The sequence below is a fragment of the Danio aesculapii genome, chromosome 7 (assembly GCF_903798145.1).
Source record: "Danio aesculapii chromosome 7, fDanAes4.1, whole genome shotgun sequence".
In the NCBI taxonomy this organism is placed as follows: domain Eukaryota; kingdom Metazoa; phylum Chordata; class Actinopteri; order Cypriniformes; family Danionidae; genus Danio; species Danio aesculapii.
Genome location: NC_079441.1, coordinates 1,519,023 through 1,544,207, shown reverse-complemented (window position 1 = coordinate 1,544,207; position 25,185 = coordinate 1,519,023). Strand labels below are relative to the sequence as shown.

The following is a 25,185-nucleotide window of genomic DNA, read 5'->3' as shown; positions in this document are numbered from 1 at the left end:
TTAGTCTTCATAATCCTTGATGGAAATATACATCAACTATCTGACACGGCTAATCTCTGTTATTAAACCCAATCAACTCTTTAATGAAGGATGACACAGTACATATGAAACTGAGGGGAATATTCATCTGTGTGTATAGTCCGAGGGCAGTTTCAACACACATACACACAGCTAAAATTAACTCTTGATGCTGGATATATTAAGGCAGTTCATATTTTTATTGTATTTTAGGTCAGATTTACGTAAATAATCCAAAAAGGAATCAAAATAAATAGTTTTTATTCGTGTGTGTGTGTGTGTGTGTGTGCTCATATGTGTGTGTGTGTAAGTAAATTGTTATCATTTTAAAAAATTAATACATCTGCACGAGTAATTAAAGTAAAACAATATTTTTGCTTCATTCACTCATTTTCTTTTCAGCTTAGTCCCTTTATTAATCAGGGGTCGCCACAGTGGAATGAACCGCCAACTATTCCAGCATATGTTTTACACAGTGCATGCCCTTTCAGCTGCAACCCAGCACTGGGAAACTTTTTTTGCTTTATTATACAGCAAAAGATTTATAAACAAAGTAGTCTTAGGGCTCGATCACACACCCGGCGCAATAAGGCACAAGATGCCACATGTTGCAGTGCCCTCTTTTGGACACTTGAGGGCACTAGCTTGTTTTGTAGTTTAACTTCATTTCCTACAATCCTTTGCACTTCTGATTGTTTTCTGTTTCAGCTGTTTCTTGTTTGCTAATTTAGCCCTGCCTTTATAAACCCTTTTGTCTTGTGTTTTAGTTGCCTTAGGATTTTGTTAGCCCCTCATGCCTGGTATGTTTGTTTGGTGATCTAGTTTTGTATTTGCTTATTTTGGTTTGTTTGTTTGTTTTGTTAACATTCCTACCCTGTTTTTGTAGTCGCCTATTCTTGGATTTTTTGTTAGTTTTTTTTGTTTGGTCTCAGTTCTAGATTTTTGTAGTGGTGGGCAAAGCGAGGCTTCATGAAACACTGAAACAGTTGAAGCAAATGTGTCGAAGCTTCGAAACGTTTTGAAACCCCACTCTACGGTGACACCTAGTGGTCATTTTTTATGTATTGCACTGGAACAGCTTCAGCAAAGAACAGTTGAGCAGATTGAGGTATTAAACCCCACTTTGTAAGAATGGACACTCAAGTGATATAGTGGAGTGGTTAGGGTTCCTGACTTCCATGCGGGGATTGTTGGTTCGAATCCAGGCTGATACAGCTGTTTTGAAATGCTTTAATATCAGTTTGAGATGCTTTGTTCGTGCATCGTTCTGTTTCAACATTGGTCTGACATCCGAATAAACACTTTGTGAATAAATATGGCTTGTTTTGGTCATAAAACAGGGCTGTTGATAGATCAGATACAGTTGTGGACAAAAGCTAACAAGAATTATTTATATTATTCATTAAATTTCCCATTTATTGTATTTTATGAATGTCTACCCCAACCCAACCATCACAGTACTGTAAAATAGTAATTACTGTTTTACAGTTACAAAAATGATGCTCTAAATTGATGGCGTATCAGCAGCTGTATCCTATTTAGACTACACCATAACAGTAACATGATTAAAATACATAAAATCATGATTTTGGAGTATTTGTACAAGTCAGGATTCGAACCTAATAGTCATTTGAAGCCTGTAACAACTCGCACATGGACGGTCCACTAGGCCATACGAGACAGAAACTTTTGATTGACCCTGTCAGTCAAATGCAGATTCTCCAAGTCTCGAAACGCTTCTGAACTGATCAATGCTTTGAATCGCTTTAGTCACGTGACCAGGTGTTTCGAAACACTTTAGTCACGTGACCTGGGTGTTTCGGATCATGCTTCGCTACAGTGTTTCGAAACACTTGCGCTTCGGGATCTCGACACTGTGTGGAAACGTCAGTTTCACGTCAGCCATCCCTAGATTTTTGTATCTTGTTGTAGTTCCTGTGCAAGATTAGGAACCCCTTTGTTTTTGTCTAAATAAATTGCTGCACTTGGATTTTTGTGTTGTGTGATTCTCCACCACGTGACACAAGAAGTGTATGATGAGATTTGTTGCTATTTTCAGACCAGCGCAACAATAATTTTCAGTAGTAACCTGTAGTTTTGCTCCACATTGTTTATAGTAAATCCATTTGTGTGCTACTCTGTGGACTCATGTGTGTGCTGGGCTATAAAGGAGGTGTGTTAAGGCGCATTGTTGGAGCGTTGCTGTTTTGAGGAACTGAATTAGACTGTTCAATAGACCAACTGAAAGATGCTCTACAGTCCCAGCAGAGCGTGTTAGTTATCTGCATCTGTATAATGTTATTATTATCAGCAGTATTATTGATTATCTGCAGATTTATGATTTGAGCTTTTTATTGATTTTTCTTATTTCTAAAACTGCAGATGAATGTCAAACACAGAGCATTAACACAAAAGCAGAACAATACAAAATAAATAAACACAGTAAATAAATAACATCATATAAATTGCGTAAGTAAACCAAACCAGAACACACACACTTTTTTTCTTTTAAAAAAGGAAAGGGAGGAAGGTGGGTTGCTGAACTGAACTTAAACACTACAAACTGAACTACACTGTTCCTATTTACTGTGATCTTTGATGTGAAGCTGCTTTGACACAATCTACATTGTATAAGCGCTATACAAATAAAGCTGAATTTAATTGAGTTGCTAATATCACAACCTTAATCATTATTTTGTCTGGCTACATGTTTGCTAACATTGTGGGTCGCAGAAATGTAGACATGTTCCCCATTTATCAAAATAAATTTCAATTCTTCCATGTAAACTGTGGGAGAGTTTTTCATAAGCTGCAACTCGTCCTAACTCTGAGATCGGAGGTCTACTGGAAGATTTCCTGTGTTTAACAATCACCCGTCTGCCTAGCATGATACAGCTCTGTATCCACTGTGATTCAGCTTTATTGATGTGGCTTAAGGGACAGGGGCCATAACACATAATAGGTCACCTGCTTCTTCTTGGCATCGCCAGCATTCTGGATTGTTTGTGAAACCCGCTCTGAACACACTCTACATCGTCCAGGAAAATCGATGTAAAATTTTAAACTGTGCAAGACGAGTTCTAACATCTCTAGAGAATTTTCCCCAGTTCTCATCTTCAAATGTGCATCCCAAATCTTTTTCCCCATATTATCTTGACTGCAGAACTAATATTTTGACTCGACTGACTAATGAGTAGGCCCACATGAAATCTGCACGCAGAATTCCACAGATCATCATTAATTCTGTTTATTTACTGGAGTAAATGTGTGTAAATCTATATTTATTCAGTTTTTAATTAATTTCAGTAATATTATTGACTAATATGAAAATGTTGATCTGATTTATGTACAGTGCAGTGTGTACAGTAATATTTTCTGTCTTTTAGTAGAGATATTATATGAGAGATTTGCTTTGTTTACCAAATAAAGTGGATCTTATTGCATTTGCATTTTAAACATTAAATAAAAGTTTAAAAGATATTGTTTTAGTTCAGATATTAAGGTTTTAGTTATGATACTCCCAAAATAATTCAGCAGAAATCTGCAGATTTTTACCAAAATTCTCTGCAGAAATAGCAAGAAACGTCCGCAGATTCCGTCTGGCCCTACTAAAGAGTAGTGCATAGTATTTAGAAGCTTCAAGGCCAGAACCTACAATATTGCAGGACCATGTTATCAATACTTTTACCCTTAGGAGAATTCGAAGGGGAACCAAAGACATTTGTGAGCTCAACTGTAGAGACCTGATTATTGTGCAGATTAAATTTATGCTGAAGTTTTTCAAAAGATATTAATTAGTCATCTTCATAAAGATCTTCCAGAATATTAATATTATTATTATTATTATATTAATATTATTATCTATCCATTCCTTTCATAATACTGGTGCTCCACATATAAAAATTTTTGGGTTGGCCCAGATGGAAGATGAAGGACTTAGGAAAGGAAAATCCGAAATGTTCATCCTGTGTGTATTCAGCAGTGTGTAAGCATTTGGACCTGCACAGGCGCATAACTAACACACTCTGCTGGACTTTAGAGCTGCTTTCAGTTGGTCTATTGAACTGTCGATTTCAGTTCCTCAGAATAGCAACGCACCAACAATGCGCCTTAACACACCTCCTTTATAGACCAGCACACACATGAGTCCACAGAGTGGCGCACAAATGGATTTACTATAAACAACGTGGAGCAAAATGTGAAAATTACTGCTGCGCTGCTCTGAAAATAGCAATAAATCACGCCAAACATGTCTTGCACCTTATTGAGCCCGGTGTATGATAGGGCCCTTAGGATTTGCGCCTAGATTGTTTGAACTGTGTTTGTTAGTGTGTGTGTGAGAGAGTGTATGAGTGCATGTGTATACATGTGTGTCTATGTAGTGTGTGTGAATTGTGAGAGTGTGTGTTTGTATATGTTTAATAGTGTGTGTATATTTGTAAGTGTATGTCAGTGAATTTGTGAGTGAGTGTGTGGGGGAGAAAGTGTGTGTGTGTGTGTGTGTGTGTGTGTGTGTGTGTGTGTGTGTGTGTTTGTGTATGAGTGTAAATTGTAAATGTCAAAATTGAATGTGTGTGAATTGAAAGTGTTTGTATGATTATGTGTCTTACATTTTTGTGTGAGTGTGTATGTGAGAAAGTGTGTGTGTGTGTGTGTGGTGTGTGTATGTGAGGAAGTGTGTGTGTATGTGAGGAAGTGTGTGTTTGTGTGTGTGTGTGTGTGTGTGTGTGTATGTGAGGAAGTGTGTGTGTATGTGAAGAAGTGTGTGTTTGTGTGTGTGTGTGTGTGTGTGTGTGTGTGAGTTTGTGAATAAATGTGTGGGTGAGTGAGAGGGTGAGTGTGTGTATAAATTGTGAATGTGTGTGCAAATTGACTGTGTGTCTTACGCCTTGTGTAAGTGTGTATGTGTGTGTGCATATGCATTTGTTTGTGTGTGTGAGTGAGTTTGTGCATGTGAATTGGGCATGTTTTTGTATGAGTGTGTGTGTGTGCGTGTCTGTATATGTATGTGAAATGTGAGTGTGTGTGTGTTTGTGTTCATGTGTAAATCTTGAGTATGTGTGGGAATTGAGTTTGTGTGAATTGTATGTGTGTGTGATTGAGTGTGTGTTGCGTGAGTGTGTGAAAGCGCATATGTCTCTGTGTAAGTGTATGAGTTGTAAGTGTGTGTCTCTAATTGGGAATAACGTGAGTGTGTGTGCCTGTGTAAGTCTATGTGTGAATTGTGAGTGTGTGTGCGAATTGAGTGTGTGTGTGCAAACTGAGTGTGAATTGCATAAATGTGTGTCTTTGTGTGTGTGTGTCAATGTGTATGTGTGTGTGTGAGTGTGTGTGTGTGCAAACTGAGTGTGTGAGAATTGCGTAAGTGTGTGTATCTTACGTGTTGTTCGCGGTGTACAGCTGCTGGATGTAGCAGTCGGAGCGCGGCGCATAAACGTAGAGAAAGAGCGCCAGATACACCACCACAGCCAGAGTTAGGAGGAAGAGTTTGACTGATACACACACACGCATGAACACCAGCACGCCCAGCATCGCCAGCAGACAGCAGAACAGGTAATACTGCACACACACACACACATGAAGAATGAACTCATCATCCGTATACTCATCATCTGACATATGCAGATGTTCAATAATTCAGTGTGTGGTGGTGATGAACATGAACAGTACTGATGTATACTGATGATATACAGGGTTATTGTCATAATTCAGCAATTCATCACATCAGGAAATCTGCTATTCAGCCTTCAGAGCTCACCGGGACAGTGTAGAGATTCAGAATGTTCAGCGCTGTTGCATTCTGGGAAACATTTACGCAGCTATCACCTGGAATGAAAGCCTACAAAACACAAAGCAATTTAGACAAGAAAACACTGCTGATCATTTGCATTTGCTCACAATTAGGCATTTATTTTAAAGCAACTTTTGAGCTGGGGGGGGTGGTGGGTGGTGGTGGTGGGGTTGGCCATATGGCAAAAATGTAATATCTTAGAATCACAATGCACGCTGAAAATCTCAGAATTGCTACAAAATCATTTCTCAATTGGCTATGCATGAAAGCTGATGTATGTGTGTGTGTGCGTGAATGTGTGTGTGTGTGCATGTGTGCGTTTCTCACCATGTTCAGCACTGCCATGAGCAGTGTGATGAGCAGGCAGAGCAGCACCAGCAGCAGTCGCAGCGCCGCCCTGCTGGCCGCACCGGTGCACAGCTCCAACATCCAGGGGATGCTGGGGGGAACCTTAGACCTCCAGCGCTGACAAACACATGCAAACATCAAGAACTGACATGATAACACAAATACGGGTGAATCTAGAATTGCGGGAACATTTTGCATCTCCAGGATAAACCTGTTATTTTACAAAAACTTGAAACAGTTTTCAATAAAAATAACAAATTATATCAAGTTATCTTTACTCCGTTATCATCAGCTGTTATCCTCAGTTCTGTTACTGTCAACTCTGTTACTGTCAACTCATTTACCATCAACTCATTTACCGTCAACTCTGTTACCGTCAACTCTGTTACTGTCAACTCTGTTACTGTCAACTCTGTTACTGTCAACTCATTTACCATCAACTCATTTACCATCAACTCATTTACCGTCAACTCTGTTACCGTCAACTCTGTTACTGTCAACTCTGTTACTGTCAACTCTGTTACCGTCAACTCATTTACCATCAACTCATTTACCATCAACTCTGTTACCGTCAACTCTGTTACTGTCAACTCATTTACCGTCAACTCATTTACCGTCAACTCATTTACCGTCAACTCTGTTACCGTCAGCTCTGTTACGTCAACTCTGTTACCGTCAACTCTGTTACCGTCAACTCTGTTACCGTCAACTCTGTTACCGTCAACTCTGTTATCGTCAACTCTGTTACTGTCAACTCTGTTACCGTCAACTCATTTACCGTCAACTCATTTACCGTCAACTCATTTACTGTCAACTCTGTTACCGTCAACTCTGTTACCGTCAACTCTGTTACCGTCAACTCTGTTACCGTCAGCTCTGTTACTGTCAACTCTGTTATCGTCAACTCATTTACCATCAACTCATTTACCGTCAACTCATTTACCGTCAACTCTGTTATCGTCAACTCTGTTACTGTCAACTCTGTTACCGTCAACTCTGTTACCGTCAACTCATTTACCGTCAACTCATTTACCGTCAACTCATTTACTGTCAACTCATTTACTGTCAACTCTGTTACCGTCAACTCTGTTACCGTCAACTCTGTTACCGTCAACTCTGTTATCGTCAACTCTGTTACTGTCAACTCTGTTATCGTCAACTCATTTACCGTCAACTCATTTACTGTCAACTCTGTTACCGTCAACTCATTTACCGTCAACTCATTTACTGTCAACTCTGTTACCGTCAACTCTGTTACCGTCAACTCTGTTACCGTCAACTCTGTTACCGTCAACTCTGTTACCGTCAGCTCTGTTATCGTCAGCTCTGTTATCGTCAACTCTGTTACCGTCAACTCTGATACCGTCAACTCATTTACCGTCAACTCTGTTACCGTCAACTCTGTTACCGTCAACTCTGTTACCGTCAGCTCTGTTATCGTCAACTCTGTTATCGTCAACTCTGTTACCGTCAACTCTGTTATCGTCAACTCTGTTACCGTCAACTCATTTACCGTCAACTCATTTACCGTCAACTCATTTACCGTCAACTCTGTTACTATCAACTCTGTTATCGTCAACTGTTATCGTCAAGTCTGTTATCGTCAAGTCTGTTATCGTCAACTCTGTTATCGTCAACCCTGTTATCGTCAACTCTGTTACAGTCAACTCTGTTACTGTCAACTCTGTTATCGTCAACTCTGTTATCGGCAACTCTGTTATCGTCAACTCTGCTACCGTCAACTCTGCTACCGTCAACTCTGTTATCGTCAACTCTGTTATCGTCAACTCTGCTACCGTCAACTCTGCTACCGTCAGCTCTGATACCGTCAGCTCTGTTACCATCAGCTCTGTTACCATCAGCTCTGTTACCGTTAGCTCTGTTACGGTCAACTCTGTTATCGTCAACTCTGTTATCGTCAACTCTGTTATCGTCAACTCTGTTCCTGTCAACTTTGTTATTGTCAACTCTGTTACCGTCAGCTCTGTTACCATCAACTCTGTTACCGTCAACTCTGTTATCGTCAACTCTGTTATCGTCAACTCTGTTATCGTCAACTCTGTTACCGTCAACTCTGTTACCGTCAACTCTGTTACCGTCAACTCTGTTATCGTCAACTCTGTTATCGTCAACTCTGTTATCGTCAACTCTGTTACCGTCAACTCTGTTACCGTCAACTCTGTTACCGTCAACTCTGTTACCGTCAACTCATTTACCATCAACTCATTTACCGTCAACTCATTTACCGTCAACTCTGTTATCGTCAACTCTGTTACTGTCAACTCTGTTACCGTCAACTCTGTTACCGTCAACTCATTTACCGTCAACTCATTTACTGTCAACTCATTTACTGTCAACTCATTTACTGTCAACTCTGTTACTGTCAACTCTGTTACCGTCAACTCTGTTACCGTCAACTCTGTTATCGTCAACTCTGTTACTGTCAACTCTGTTACCGTCAACTCTGTTACCGTCAACTCATTTACCGTCAACTCATTTACTGTCAACTCTGTTACCGTCAACTCTGTTACCGTCAACTCTGTTACCGTCAACTCTGTTATCGTCAACTCTGTTACCGTCAGCTCTGTTATCGTCAGCTCTGTTATCGTCAACTCTGTTACCGTCAACTCTGATACCGTCAACTCATTTACCGTCAACTCTGTTACCGTCAACTCTGTTACCGTCAACTCTGTTACCGTCAACTCTGTTATCGTCAACTCTGTTACCGTCAACTCATTTACCGTCAACTCATTTACCGTCAACTCATTTACCGTCAACTCATTTACCGTCAACTCTGTTACTATCAACTCTGTTATCGTCAACTGTTATCGTCAACTCTGTTATCGTCAACCCTGTTATCGTCAACTCTGTTACAGTCAACTCTGTTACTGTCAACTCTGTTATCGTCAACTCTGTTATCGGCAACTCTGTTATCGTCAACTCTGCTACCGTCAACTCTGCTACCGTCAACTCTGTTATCGTCAACTCTGTTATCGTCAACTCTGCTACCGTCAACTCTGCTACCGTCAGCTCTGATACCGTCAGCTCTGTTACCATCAGCTCTGTTACCGTTAGCTCTGTTACGGTCAACTCTGTTATCGTCAACTCTGTTATCGTCAACTCTGTTATCGTCAACTCTGTTCCTGTCAACTTTGTTATTGTCAACTCTGTTACCGTCAGCTCTGTTACCGTCAGCTCTGTTACCATCAACTCTGTTACCGTCAACTCTGTTATCGTCAACTCTGTTACCGTCAACTCTGTTACCGTCAACTCTGTTACCGTCAACTCTGTTACCGTCAACTCTGTTATCGTCAACTCTGTTATCGTCAACTCTGTTATCATCAACTCAGTTATCGTCAACTTTGTTATCGTCAAGTCTGTTATCGTCAACTCTGTTATCGTCAACTCTGTTATCGTCAACTTTGTTATCGTCAACTCTGTTACCGTCAACTCTGTTATCGTCAACTCTGTTATCGTCAACTCTGTTATCATCAACTCAGTTATCGTCAACTTTGTTATCGTCAAGTCTGTTATCGTCAAGTCTGTTATCGTCAACTCTGTTATCGTCAACTTTGTTATCGTCAACTCTGTTACCGTCAACTCTGTTATCGTCAACTCTGTTATCATCAACTCAGTTATCGTCAACTTTGTTATCGTCAAGTCTGTTATCGTCAACTCTGTTATCGTCAACTTTGTTATCGTCAACTCTGTTACCGTCAACTCTGTTACCGTCAACTCTGTTACCGTCAACTCTGTTATCGTCAACTCTGTTATCGTCAACTCTGTTATCGTCAACTCAGTTATCGTCAACTTTGCTATCGTCTATCGTCAACTTTGCTATCGTCAACTCTGTTATCGTCAACTCTGCTATCGTCAACTCTGCTATCATCAACTTTGTTATCGTCAACTCTGTTATTGTCAACTCTGCTATCATCAACTTTGTTATCGTCAACTCTGTTATTGTCAACTCTTTAGTCTAAAAAGTTTAATAATAAATGTAACAACAATTAGTAACATAATGAACTATTTCCCATCACATTTAAGAATTTTGCATAATTTTACATTAACGATAGATTCAGTTTACTGTAATTAATACATATGTTACAATACATTCCAGTTTGAGGAAAATGAATGGAAAATGTCCCCGCAATTCTAGAATGAGTCACATATTAAGGTTTAAAGCTGATAAATATTTTAGAATAATTGCACATAATTGCAATAAATAGTTAGATAATATTGATAATTAACTAGTTTTGCCAAAACAAACCCACACGTGTAAGATGTGCAATCATACCTTGAGGAATGTAGTGAAGACTATAACCACAACCACTATTTGGACTGGGAACGTGGAACCATACGACACCGCCAGCGCAAAGTTTCTGGCCATGAAATAATGAGAGATTTTTGCTTAATTTCTGTAGTTGCTTTTGGTCTTAATGTGTCTGATGAAATATTAAACAGGTAATGTGCTTTGTTAAAGTCAAAATAAAGTCTGTTTTACCTTCTGATTTTTGTCAAATGTACACAAGCAGAAAACAGCTCTGAGTGGTTGTTGTCAAATTATTCATTCATTTCTTCATTTTGTTTCGGCGTAGTCCCTTATTTATCAGGGGTCACTACAGCGGAATGAACCGCCAATTATTACAGCATAAGTTTTATGCAGCGGATGCCCTTCCAGCCAAAACCCAGTACTGGGAAACACCCATACACACTCATTCCCACACACATACATACACTACAGCCAATTTAGTATATCAATTCCCCTATAGCGCATGTGTTTGGACTGTTGGGGAAACCAGAGCACCCGGAGGAAACCCACACTAACACGGGGAGAACATAAGTCAAATTATGTAATTTTTAAAGTTATTTATGTTATATAAGAAGAAATGTTGGATAAAAGTGACTGAAATTGTCATATTTGTCAGGTGAGCCTTTTTAACTAAAACATTACCATGGAAACCTCATATATTTCAAGTCCTGGAAACTATTATATAATAATAATAATATTTTAATTTTTTTAACAATCTAACAATCACGTATGCGTGTGAATTGAGTGTGTATGGGTGTTTCTCAGTACTGGGTTGTGGCTTGAAGGGCATCTGCTGTGTAAATTATATGTAAGAATAGTTGGCGGTTCATTCCACTGTGGGGACCCCTGATGAATAAAGGGACTAAGCCAAAGGAAAATGAATGATTGAATATTTACATCTCCCTTATGTAGGTTTATAGTCAAATGATATGCAGATACACATATTTAAAGTGTTTATTTAAATGTGTAATATTTTTCTTAGCTTATTACTGTTTATATCTAATTAATAATTATTTATAATATTTTATTAACCATTATCTAACCATCAAGTCACAAACTTCTGCTGTAGAATAATATAAACAGCTCAAAATAAAACATTAATATATTACACAGTGACTGTGTTTTAAGAAATAATTTGTTGTATTAATCAAATTATATATGAAGAAACTGCTCAATAAAATTTTTTTTAAATAAAATATATATAATTTTTAAAGTTTTTTTTGGTTAAAATTGTTTTGAAGATAAGTATTTTTTAAACCCCCAAATCAGAAAAAAGTTGGCAAAGTAAGTAAAATGCAAATTAAAAAAAGAAACTAGTGATTTCCAATTATACTTTGACTTGTATTTCATTGCAGGCAATATAACAAACATTATTTAATGTGTTCCTCATGATTGCTTTTATTATTTTTCCAAAATAAACTCAGTCGTGTAAACAGTTTTCACAGGAGCAGATTAGGGCAGTAATCAGGTAAACTGGTGAAGTAATGATGTGATGTGACACCGGTGATTGTGATTATGATCTGCTACTACAGCAGCATCAGTAAAGGTCTAGTCCTTTAGGAGCAGAGATGGGCCGAGGATCGCCAGTTTGACCACAAATACGTGAGAAAATGATTTAAATGATTAAACACAGTGTTCCTCAGATGAAGACATGTGGATATTTCACCTTCAACAGTGCAGAACATCATTAAAGATTGAAGAATCTGGAGGAGTTTCAGTGTGTAAAGGACAAGAGCGCAAGCCTAAGCTGAACAACCGTGATCTCCGATCCCTCAGGGGGCGCTGCATCAAGAATCCTCAGTCATCTATAAGCCAGATCACCACATTGGCTCAGGATTACTGCAGCAAACCTTTGTCAAGTACCACAATACAGAGTTACATCCACAAATGCCAGTTAAAACTCTACTGTGCCAAAAGGAAGCCCTATGTTAACAGTGTCCAGAAGTGCCGCCAACTTCTCTGGGCTTGGGGGCATCTGGGATGGATCAACACAGTGGAAATGTGTACTGTGGTCAGATGAATCAGTGTTTCTGGTATCTTTTGGGAGAAATGGTCACAGTGTGCACTAAACCAAAGAAGAAAAGGATCATCCAGACTGTTACCAGCAACAAGTCCAAAAGCCAGACTCTGTCATGGTGTGGGGTTGTGTCAGTGCCCTTGGCTAAGGTAACCTGCACTTCTGTGATGCTCCATTAATACTGAACAGCACAGAGAGATTCAGGAGCTCAATATGCTGCCTTCTTCTCCAGGGACACCCATGCATATTTCAACAAGACAACGCAGAACCACATTCTGCACACATTACAGAGTCCTGCTGCAGAGGAAGAGGATACAGGTACTTGACTGGCCTGCCTGCAGTCCTGACCTGGCTCCAATAGAGAATGTGTGGGGTATTTTGAAGCACAAAATGCGATAATGAAGACCCTGTACTGTTGCCCACCTTAAGACTTGTTTGCAGGAAGAATGGGACAGAATTACAACTGAAACTCTTCATCACTTGATGTCTTCAGTCCCTAAACACCTTTAAGTGTTGTGAACAGGAATGGCAACATTACAGAGTGGTAAATGCTTCACTGGTCCAACTGTGAAATGTGTTGCAAGAACCAAAAATAGTATATGTGATTATTTAAAACAACAACAACAACAAAATACAAATCATGACCAACACATGTTGTTGTACTGTCTGCATTGAAATACAAGTCACAGTAAATCTAAAAATCACTTCTTTTTTTTTTATTTGTGTTTCCATACTGCCCCAACATTTTCTGCTTTAGGGTTGTAGTAACATTAAATTTAATTAATATTTTTAATTGATTATATTTCAAACTCACTTTTCTGAGATCAACATCTGAACCACAAACACAGAGATGAAGATGACGGCTAAACATCCCACAGAATGATGAAGATCCTGGGCTTCACTCAGTGAATACTGACACACACACACATGCACATTCACACACACAAGCACACACACAAAACATACACAATAAAATATTGAATAAAATATAAAACACTGCAAACACAAAAATAAACAGAAAAACACAAGCTTTAACTGAATCTCACCTCTTTCTCCAGCGGACAGTCAGTAAAGAATAAAGTCAAACAGTTAATCTTTGGACTTTTCCTACATGATGAAAGCACAAACAACATGAGTTCAAACACTGACAGTATGACTGATTCACCATCACTCATAAAGCATTCAAATATAATTATGATTTAAAGATTAAAACATAAAACTAAATAGCTGATTACTAATAAATGAAATGAATAAAACATACAACATTAAGATCATTTTAACTATTATTCACTCACCCTCCATTATCCACAGAGTCTAAACCCATCAGTTCATTTTCCAGAACTTGTGAAGATCTGAGGAAGAAAATTAACATGAATTATTACAGCATAACTGAGATCTTTCTACTGCAGCTCTGCTAAATGCTGAATGCTTGATGGTCACTCTCAGGTGTTTGGTTATTGTCAGATAAAGGCACAGCTAAAGTAGTTCCGGCAGGTTTAGAGCGCATTACAGCTCCATATCACTCCGCTGAATGATCAGAGTTATTTCACAGCTACAACAGTCAAATAATGGACTAGAATAATAAATAATAAATAGATAATTCATTATAATAACAGTAGAATTATTTACTTATGTCTGTTGAATTAACTAGATGTAACGGACACTCTGCTTCATCACATTACCACCTTTAGGTGTGCATTATTTTGTAATAGTAATAATAATATTAATAATAATTTCTAGATTGTTTTTATGCATCGCCTTTAAAACGTAATTCTCAAAGTGCTTCACACAAAAAATACAGAAGTAAAAGTATTAATGCTTAATGATAAAAGTAAAATATTCAAAATAAAACATTCAAAATACAGAAAATATTCAATATGCAGAATTATAAAGCACACACCTAATAATAATAATAATAATAATAATAATAATAATAATAATAATAATAATAATAATAATAATAATAATTGATTTTATTTATATAAATGCTGCCTTTCAAGACACCCAAAGTCGCCTTACAACAAACATGTCAAACAAATAACTAATAAATCATCGCCAAACATAATTTCAAATACATAAAAGAAACACAGCTTAACCTTTTCATGCGTATGATCACACTGGTGTGATCAGCCTTGGCTGGTCCCTGAAGCATATGATCACACCAGTGTGATCAGCCTTGGCTGGTCTCCAAAGCGTATAATCACACCGGTGTGATCAGCCTTGGCTGGTCTCTGAAGCGTATGATCACACCGGTGTGATCAGCCTTGGCTGGTCTCTGAAGGGTATGATCACACCAGTGTGATCAGCCTTGGCTGGTCTCCAAAGCGTATAATCACACTGGTGTGATCAGCCTCGGCTGGTCCCTGAAGCGTATGATCACACGGGTGTGATCAGCCTCGGCTGGTCTCTGAAGCGTATAATCACACCGGTGTGATCAGCCTTGGCTGATCCCTGAAACGTATGATCACACTGGTGTGATCAGCCCTGGCTGGTCCCTGAAGGATACGATCGCACCGGTGTGATTAGACCATTCAGAGCGCACGTCATCAACTGCTAAAACTCACACCTGATGGATGCATGGCAATAATAGTTATTTTTCAATATAACTGGACGATGTGCTTTGTTCATGTAAGATACACAATGTTTATGTTACTAGCATATTTTCTCTATTCCTCACTCAGATAAACAGTTGCTTATCTTCATGTATTTCGTCAGAAAATAATTACTAAACATGACGTAAATCCAGCAGCTCGGATCTCTCCTGCGGTTTTTACTAGAAGGGATACAGCTGCTATCAAGTTAACAAGAGTAATTTATTTAACAAGAAGTGTTTATTTTATACATTAAATCACAAATTAATTGTATTTTATTAACGTATACCCCTGCTGCAACTCTAAACCCAACCCTCACAGTACAGTAAAAATATTATTTAATGTACAGTGTCACAAAAATTATGCTATATTGACGTGAGTATCCTCAGCTGTATCCTATCTAGACTTCTCCGCGCTGCAGGAGAGGGTGAAGTCTAGATGGGATACAGCTGAGGATATTCACGTCAATATAGCATAATCTAATAAAATACTTTTTTATTACATTATGCTACTTTGACATGAGTATCCTCAGCTGTATCTCATCTAGCTAAGAAAATACAAATAATGTAAATACTTCTCATTAACTTCTGATTGCAGCTGTATCCCTTCTAGCAACCAGATCAGCGCTCATTACCAGTCATTTAAGAAATAATACGGTCATTATTAAGCTGTTTGAAAGAAAAAATAAATGTTCTACTGCATATTTGATCATCGGAGTATCAGAAATCTTCAATATGATTAGAACATTTGTCAATATTTACAGAAAAGGGCAGAATAGCGTGAAGATTATCACTGTTCCTTCAAATCAAAAGGTTTATTTTCTTATAACTCATCAATTATTTCTTGCATATTATTAACAAAGTGGGTTTTCACCTGTGTGTGTTCAACTCCATGTGCTCCTGTTAAAATGACAACAAATAATGAGTTACAGGATTTATTATGCGACATTTTTGCAGTGACTGAGTGTGATTGGACAGTAATGATGATTGACACTGACTATGCCCATCTGTGATTGGCTGATTTCGCTGTCAGCAGTGGGCGGAGCTGCGTGCGAGCCTTCTGGTTGGTTGAGTCCAGCAAAGGGTTTGACGGTTTTCCAGGACTGCAGATACTGTGACATCCGCACCGACGCCCGCAGCTTATGACGGTCTGTGAGTCTGTTCACCTTCAGCTCATGACTCTGAGAAACACAGGAGAAATGGAGACGTTTTAAAGATTTGATTGGTCAGAAGAGTTGATGAGTAATTGAAGTATAAGGCGACTACAAAAAAATGATCCATCAAGGTGAAGGTGACAAACTGCAAACTTTAGGGGCCCTATTACACACCTGGCGCAATAAGGTGCAAGAGGTGTTTGGCGTGATTTGTTGCTATTTTCAGACCAGCGCAATAGTAATATTCATGTTTTGCGCCACGCTGTAAAACACGCTGACTCTATAAACACAAGTGTAGATTTGTCCAGCTGTGGGGTTTTGGAGACGTCTGCATCACCATATGGGGCATAAGAACAGGACGTGTGTTTGATTTAACTCAGTGTTTTGACCACACTTCATTATTATTGTTCATTTATTCCTTTGCTGGAGATTAGAACTGAATTTAGAAATAGTTTTGATTAAATCTTTGCACTTAACAGACAAAATTAAATATGTGGGATAATGGATGTGTTCAGTGGAGTGAGTCTCCACTGTTTTCTTACTCCACCAAAGTAAAGGAGTAAAGTGAGGAGTAAAAGTAAAGAGAAAGTAAAGAGGCTAAATGGAGGAGGCTCGTTCTTTATCCTCGCGCTGCAGATGCTCTGTTTAACTGTTTTCTCTCTAGTGAAGCGTTCAGTTTTTACACTTATAAAGTCCGCCATGTAAATAGAAAATGCACCATGAAGCGACCCAACTGACTCTTAAAGGGAATGAGAGACAAGACTCTGATTGGTATAATGCAGGTTATGCTCAAAACACACCCAGAACTCATTAAGAGAATAAGCACAACCATGTTAGACCATGCACAGTGGCGCAGAGCGTATTTATCCATCCTTACAATAGCAAAAGTGGATTCAGACACATCCTTAATGCTTTTGCACCATGAGCTTTAGACTTTGCGCCTAGATCATTAAAATAGAGCCCTTGGTGTTGATATCTTCTAAATGTGAATTTTGTCAGTTTTGGAGACACTAGATTATAGATATCCTTAAGATTCCTCAAAGAACAACTTTGTAGTTATAATGCTAGATTAATATTACTACAGTTATGATAATCATTCAGTCCGTTTTTTAAACTATATACTGTATAGATGATGTTTCTAGGATATATTTTGCGTCTTCTAGATAAATGTTCTTTTTCATTAAATATTTTAATGAAACATTTTTGAATAATAACACAAATCATATCAAGATATCTCTAAAAGAATGTGTATTTAGACACATTGTGTCTTGAATAGATGAACTTAAAGACTTCACTACTCCTATTATTGACAGTCTCTGCCTCCAGCTTCAATTGTCATATAATTACTAACTCTTGTTTTAATTGTTGTGTGCGTTTACTCTGCTTGTCACGGGGCGATGATGAGACGAAGACAAAAGGTAGGATTCAAGTGCAGTTTTAATGATACAGTCTTCGTGAAGTCTTACAAAGTACCAAATAAACAAACAGGAAAAAACAAACAATACTCAAACAAGACTCTGGAACATCAACATAACATCCATATGACATACAAAGACTCCTTAATGAACTCACATACTTGTGATGTATTTATAGTCCAAACAATCCATGATAACGGGTTTCAGCTGTGTGTGTGTGTGTGTGTGTGTGTGTGTGTGTGTGTGTGCGTGTGCGTGTGTGTGTGTGTGTGTGTGTGATTAATGAAAATGGAGTCCAGTGTCTGCAAAGCAGAATGTAGGGAATTGTAGTTCATTATGGGTCTGTAGTTCACCAGCGATCTCTCAACATAGTACTGTCATGATTGCCATCAATCTAAGTTAAATCAACATTTTCATTAATAAACATTTGCATGAAACCTCTATTTTCTGCATTATTAATCATTTCAGTTGTGAATCTCTGCATTCTAGTCAACTCTCTTATGCCGGTTTATAAAAAGGCAAACCAATCTGTAAAGCCTTCAGTCAGTTTTTTAACTGTTGTAAGCAGTGATTTAGCAACATTTATTGTCATTAGGGCCATTTTCTAAGATGCAGCAACCAGAAATATAACAAAACACCTCTACTTTGGTACTAACTTTTACATTTATTTGGTATCGCTGTCGCCACTGGCTTGCATGGTTCGGGATCTGTAGAGCTGTGCATCGATGGATTTACTCTTCAGTGTTTGGGATCTCAGTAGTGATTATTAAACCACACTGAATTGAGCTAAACTGAACTTAAACACTGAAAACTGAACTACACTGCTTCAATTTACTATGATCTTCTATGTGAAGCTGCTTTGACACAATCTACATTGTAAAAGCGCTATACAAATAAAGGTGAATTGAATTGAATTTATTTGGTATTAATAAGGCTAATAGCAAAATATGAGTTAATAGTCATACAGGATTATAACTGTGTTAACTAAATACATCTTTCCTTTGGTACTAAGTTGCTAGAAAAGAATGATTAAATGTGTTAACGGACATTCAGACAGTCAGTAAACAAACAATCAAGCAGTGAGCAGGTATGGTTGATCTGTGTTGTGAGTATTGATGAGTGCTGATCACCTCTGCTGCTGTGTTTAGCTTTTCTGCATTGGGATCAATCACCAGGTATGTTCTCCTGTCCTTCAGGCTGGCATCTCGACTGGCACCGTTTCCCTCCTCTACCTTGTATTTGCCACCCAGCTGAAGCAGAGTCTCTTCTGTGATGTGGACTCTCCTGTGAGGAACAGCATCATTATCTTCATCATCATCATTATCACAACATCACATCATCAACATCATCACTGTTATCACATCATCTTCATCACCAATATCATCATCATCATCATCATCATCATCATCATCACCGCCATCAACACTCACATCATCATGATCACCATCATCACAAATATCACCATTAACAACACCATCACATCCTCATCATCACCAACATCATCTTCATCATCACTGTTATATCACATTATCAACATCATCCTCATCACCAGCATCATCATCATCACAACCATCCTCATCACTGTTTTCACAACACTAACATCATCATCATCATCACTGTTATCACATCATCAACGGCATCATCCTCACATTATCTTCATCACCAATATCATCATCATCCTCATCAGTTATCACATCATCATCACTATTACCACATCACCAACATCATCATCATCACTGTTATATCACATAATCAACATCATCCTCATTACCATCACTACCATCCTCATCATCACTGTTACCACAGCACCAACATAATCTTCATCAACATCATCCTCATCATCATCACTGTTATCACACCACCAACATCATCATCAAAATCATCATCATCCCTGTTATCACATCACCGTCCTCATCATCATCATCATCATCATAAACATCAATATCAACATCATCACTGTTATCACATCACCATCATCATCATCACTGTTATATCACATCATCATCATCATCATCATCCTCATCATCACTGTTATCACATCACCATCATCATCATCACTGTTATATCACATCATCATCATCATCATCATCATCATCACTGTTATCACACCACCAACATCATCTTCATCATCAACAACATCCTTATCATCACTGTTATCACATCACCATCTTCATCATCATCACTGTTTTATCACATCATCGACATCATCTTTATCACCAATATCATCATCATCGCTACGACCCTCATCATTACTATTATCACACCACCATCATCTTCATCATTATTAACATCCTCATCATCACTGTTTTCACATCACCATTATCGTCATCCTCATCAACATCCTCATCATCACTGTCATCACATCACCATCTTCATCATCATCATCACTGTTATATCACATCATCGACATCATCTTCATCACCAATATCATCATCATCAACGTTACGATCCACATCATAACTATTATCACATCACCATCATCTTCATCATCATCAACATCCTCATCATCACTGTTATCACATAACCATCATCTTCATCATCATCACTGTTATCACACCACCAACATCATCTTCATCATCAACATCATCATCATAACTGTTATCACTTCACCAACATCATCATCATCACTGTTATATCACATCATCAACATCATCATCACTACAGTCCTCACCATCACTGTTATCACATCACAAGCATCATCTTCATCATCATCACTGTTATGACATCACCAATATCATCATCATCATCATCACTATTATGACATCACCAATAGCATCATCATCACTACCGTCCTCATCATCACTGTTATACATCACCATCATCATCATCACTACAGTCCTCACCATCACTGTTATCTTGTCACCATCATCATCATCATCATCATCACTATTATGACATCACCAATATCATCATCATCACTACCGTCCTCATCATCACTGTTATACATCACATCATCATCATCATCATCATCATCACTACAGTCCTCACCATCACTGTTATCTTGTCACCAACATCATCATCATCATCATCATCCTCACTGTTATGACATCACCAATATCATCATCATCATCATTACTACAGTCCTCACCATCACTGTTATCACATCACCAGCATCATCTTCATCATCATTATCACATCACCAACATCATCATCATCACTGTTATATTACATCATCAACATCATCCTTTTCACCAATATCATCATCATCTTCATCATCATCACTACCATTCTCATCATCACCAACATCTTCATCATTACCACCATCCTCATCATCACTGTTATATCACATCATCAACATCATCTTCACCACCATTCTCATCATCACCATCATCATTACCATCATCACTGTTATCACATCATCATCTTCATCGGCAATATATTGATCATCACCACCACCGCCACTGTCAAAATCATTACCACATAATCATCATCACCATTATCACATCACAACCACCACCATTTTATCACATCACTATCATCACCACCATTATCACATTACCACCATCCTCATTATCACATAACAATCATCATCATCCTCACCACCACCATCATCACTATAATCACTACAGTCTATAATATTTATCATCACAACAGCTTCACCATCACATCCTAATCATAATAATCATCATCACCATCTTCATTTTTATCATCACTAGAATCATCTTCATCATCAAACACCATCATTATCCTCATCACTGTTATTACATCAGCACCATTACAGTAATCACAGTCATCATCTTCCTCATCTTAATTATCAGACTCATCAGCACCATTATCACCCTCATCAGTATAATCTTCATCATAATTACCAGTGTTAGGGGAAACGCATCACAAGTAACACAAGTTATGTAATAATATGGCTTTTTTGAGTAACGTTATAATATTTGAGTTATTAACCTTACCATGAACAGTAATAGGTAATGTTTTGGACTCAATATTGTAATGCATTATTTTCAGAAGTTAAAACTTTCCCTAACACTGATCATCATCATCAATAAGATCATCCTCATCATCACTCATATAATGATATAATCAATAATGTCCTGATACCCCGGCACTCCTCCAGACTCCATGTGATTGGCCAGAGTCACGTCATCTGACCAGACGTCGTACTGCCACTTCTGCAGGCCGATGACGCCACACAGCACGTTCCCCGTGTGCACGCCAACACGCATGTTAATGTTGACGTCTGTGGCCTCACGCAGCTTACTGGAAGAGTCAGAAACACACACAGGTCACAGGCAGGTTATGTTGGTGCTATTTTGGCCCCATTGACTTCCATTATAATCACATTTACTGACTGCAAAGCCATGCAAAGGTCTCTCTTACACTCCTACAGAATAACTCACTTTATAATTAGTTTTTTTAAGGGGTTTCACCTTTATTGTAATAGGACAGTGGAGATTTAGAGATGGGAAAGTAATGGGGGCAGAGATAGAGGAAGGGTCTGAAAGGACCCCGAGCTGGGAATCGAACTCGGGTCGCCGTGAACACCTAGGTGCCATGTGTCGACGCACTAACCACAAGGCTACTGGCGCCAACGGAATAACTCACTTTATGGCGGTGCACATGTCGAGGCCCATCTGAACGCAGTTTCGCGCATGTTGGTTTTTGCGATCCGGCAGACCCGACACACAGTAATAACAATCGCCCAGGATTTTAATACGCAGACAGTCGTTCCTCTGCAGAGAGAAAACATTGAAGAGTTGAATAAAGCACAAGAGAAATGATGAAGATAACGGAGACTCTTACTCACCTTTGCGATGTCGTCAAATCGGCCGAAGAGTTTATTGAGAACGGCTACGAGCTCCTCCGGCGTACAGGTGCTGGACAGGTGAGTAAATCCCACAATATCAGCGTACAGGATACTGAAAACACACACAGATATGTCAGTTTATATCTGGGTGGAGGTGATTCGTTCATTCATTTTCCTTCGGCTTAGTCCCTTATTTATCAGGGGGCGCCACAGCGGAATGAACCAACAACTATTCCGGCATTTGTTTTACACAGCGGATGCCCTTCCAGCTGCAACCCAGTACTGGGAAACACCCTTACACACTCATTGACACACACACACACACACTACAGCCAATTTAGTTCATCAATTCTCCTATAGCGCAAGTGTTTGGACTGTAGGGGACCCGGAGGAAACCCACGCCAACACAGGGAGAACATGCAAACTCCACACAGAAACGCCAACTCGAACGCCAAAACTCGAACTAGTGACCTTCTTGCTGTGAGGCCACAGTGCTAACCACTGAGCCACCCTATTCGGATCACATCTAATATCTTATTCATGGATCTGCTTAACCGTACCTGACGTTCCTGTGCTGTTTGACGTACAGACTGTGGAAATTGGGTCGGTTTTCTTCAGAGTTCGCCGACAGACGGCTGACGATTTCCGTCTTCAGCTCCCTTGTGATGTACAGCGGTAAAACAGACAGGAGGAGGTGCTCCTGCACACACACACAGGTAAACATTACACCAGTTTACTTAAGAGTTAGATTTCATTTAATTAAGTTAAATGTAGTATCAGTCATTCGTTGAAACAAATCAAACAGAAAAGCTCCCAATGATATTCATTTACTCACTAATATAACTTAAAACCTCCATTTTTTCCACTAATAAAGTAGTCAAGTCATTCGTATCGTCAATATTGCCATGTGTGTGTGTGCTGTGTGGTGATGTCGGATTGGTATAATGACATTGATTATATTAGACATCGCAGAAAACCACTCATGTACTCTGACGTTCCTATGCTTCAATGCATGACGATCTGTAGGTCGGATCAGTGGTGTGAAAGAGTACTGAAAACTCAAACTCAAGTAAAAGTACCATTACTTGCCTTAAAATGTAGTGCAGGTAGAGTAAAAGTGTCTGTTGTGAATATCGGTTGTTGCTAGATCGGATATGGACGCTGCTGGAAGTTAACCAGAATTATTTCTATTATTTATGAAATTTCCCATTTATTGTATTTTATTAACGTCTACCCCCACCCTAACCCTAAACCCAACCATCACAGTACTGTAAAAACAGTAGTTATACCGAGTATTATTTATGCTATCTATTAAATTAACCAATAAATTGTATTTTTTAACACCTACCCCCATCCTAACCCTAAACCCAACCGTCACACTAATGTAAAAATGTTCATTATTGTTATACAGTGTCATAAAAAATGCTATAATAATTGATGTGCATGTCGCACTTCCAGCCGGCTGCGTATCTGATCTAGACTTTACCGTAAATATTACTCAAAGTGTGAGTGAAAAGACCTTTCAAAAGTAGTGAGTATTACGCTGTATAAAGCTGATACGTTTACATATAATTTGTGGATGTGTGTAAATGTAATATTCTGTAGTGCATCTAGTTCTCATCTAGCTCGCATCTAGCGTCATAAGACGTTAATATTAGGTTAGATTTAGGTTGTGATGTCAGGTGACCAAAATTCAATGTCTAGCCAGCATCTAAAGACAATGTTATTTTGATGTCCAATAATGACGTCAAATGACGTTGATATTTGGTTGATTTTAGGTTGTGTTAGAAAGTGAGCAAATCCAACATCGAGCCAACATCTTAAACCAACGTCACATTGACGTCAAATACTGACATTTATTCGTCAGGTATGGCAACCAAAATCCAACGTCTGATAAACGTCATAGTGCTAACGTCCACACAACGTCAAGCTGTAACATCATTAGAGTTTGATATTTAGTTGGTTTTAGGCTGAATGTTGGACTTTGACGTCGGCCTGACGTTCTGACATCAACCTGATTATCATTTCCAAACAAAATGCAACAATCATGTTGACGTGTTGTGTCTGCTGGGTGTTTAAGGCCATTTCGGTCATCATACAGTAAACATCTGTCATCTTCTCATCAGGGACATCATCTAAACAGTCTCTGGGTCAGTGTGTGTACTGATTTTAGACATCTTCTTGGAACGCTTTTAATGCTTCCAAACAGTTTGCTGCAATTTTAAATCAATTTTAAGTGATCAATTTTCTATGTGTGATCTGATTGGACAGGAATCACAGGACTGATTTGTCTAATCCCCAAAGACAAGAGAATAATACAGTAGTGACTGCAGGTTGAAGGACAGTAGTGGAGTAAAAGTACCAATAATGCACTAAACATGTACTCAAGAGAGAGTAAAAGCACACATTTATAAAACCACTTAGTAAATTACAATTCCTGAGGAAAAACTACTCGATTACAGTAGTGTGAGTATTTGTAATTAGTTACTTTACACCACTGGGGGTAGGATTAGGTATGCACACTCTGTAGACTCAGTATGCATAAAGGGATATAAAACAGTCTAAATGTTGCTCCTGAAACTGCTCAGATGTTGATTCATGTTTTAATATACCACAGGAACAACTATAAATGTGTTCACATAAACACATGAACTGTGTGTCCAGCTGACGAGCAGAACTCTGCAGAGATCAGAGTCTTTTAACCAACTATACAGCTGGCTCTTAATCATATATAAACTGTTCTTAAATACCATGTTATAAACCCAAATAATATATGAGTATGTACGT

The 25,185-nt window shown here is 38.5% G+C and overlaps 1 protein-coding gene across 1 annotated transcript in view; it reads right to left on the bottom strand.

Moving 5' to 3' along the window:
• The window catches only part of LOC130231520 (adenylate cyclase type 2), an 81,462-nt gene that overhangs the window by 13,675 nt on the left and 42,602 nt on the right, over positions 1-25,185 (bottom strand). Inside the window, exons 8-21 of the mRNA XM_056460856.1 lie at positions 22,959-23,098; positions 22,399-22,510; positions 22,197-22,324; positions 21,693-21,851; positions 18,773-18,926; positions 16,072-16,254; positions 15,948-15,973; positions 13,779-13,835; positions 13,530-13,590; positions 13,298-13,395; positions 10,452-10,536; positions 6,137-6,274; positions 5,777-5,857; positions 5,399-5,577 (exon numbers count right to left, since the gene is read on the bottom strand). Of these exons, the coding sequence (XP_056316831.1) occupies positions 5,399-5,577; positions 5,777-5,857; positions 6,137-6,274; positions 10,452-10,536; positions 13,298-13,395; positions 13,530-13,590; positions 13,779-13,835; positions 15,948-15,973; positions 16,072-16,254; positions 18,773-18,926; positions 21,693-21,851; positions 22,197-22,324; positions 22,399-22,510; positions 22,959-23,098 (1,601 nt within the window). The remainder of the gene's footprint in view (positions 1-5,398; positions 5,578-5,776; positions 5,858-6,136; positions 6,275-10,451; positions 10,537-13,297; positions 13,396-13,529; positions 13,591-13,778; positions 13,836-15,947; positions 15,974-16,071; positions 16,255-18,772; positions 18,927-21,692; positions 21,852-22,196; positions 22,325-22,398; positions 22,511-22,958; positions 23,099-25,185) is intronic.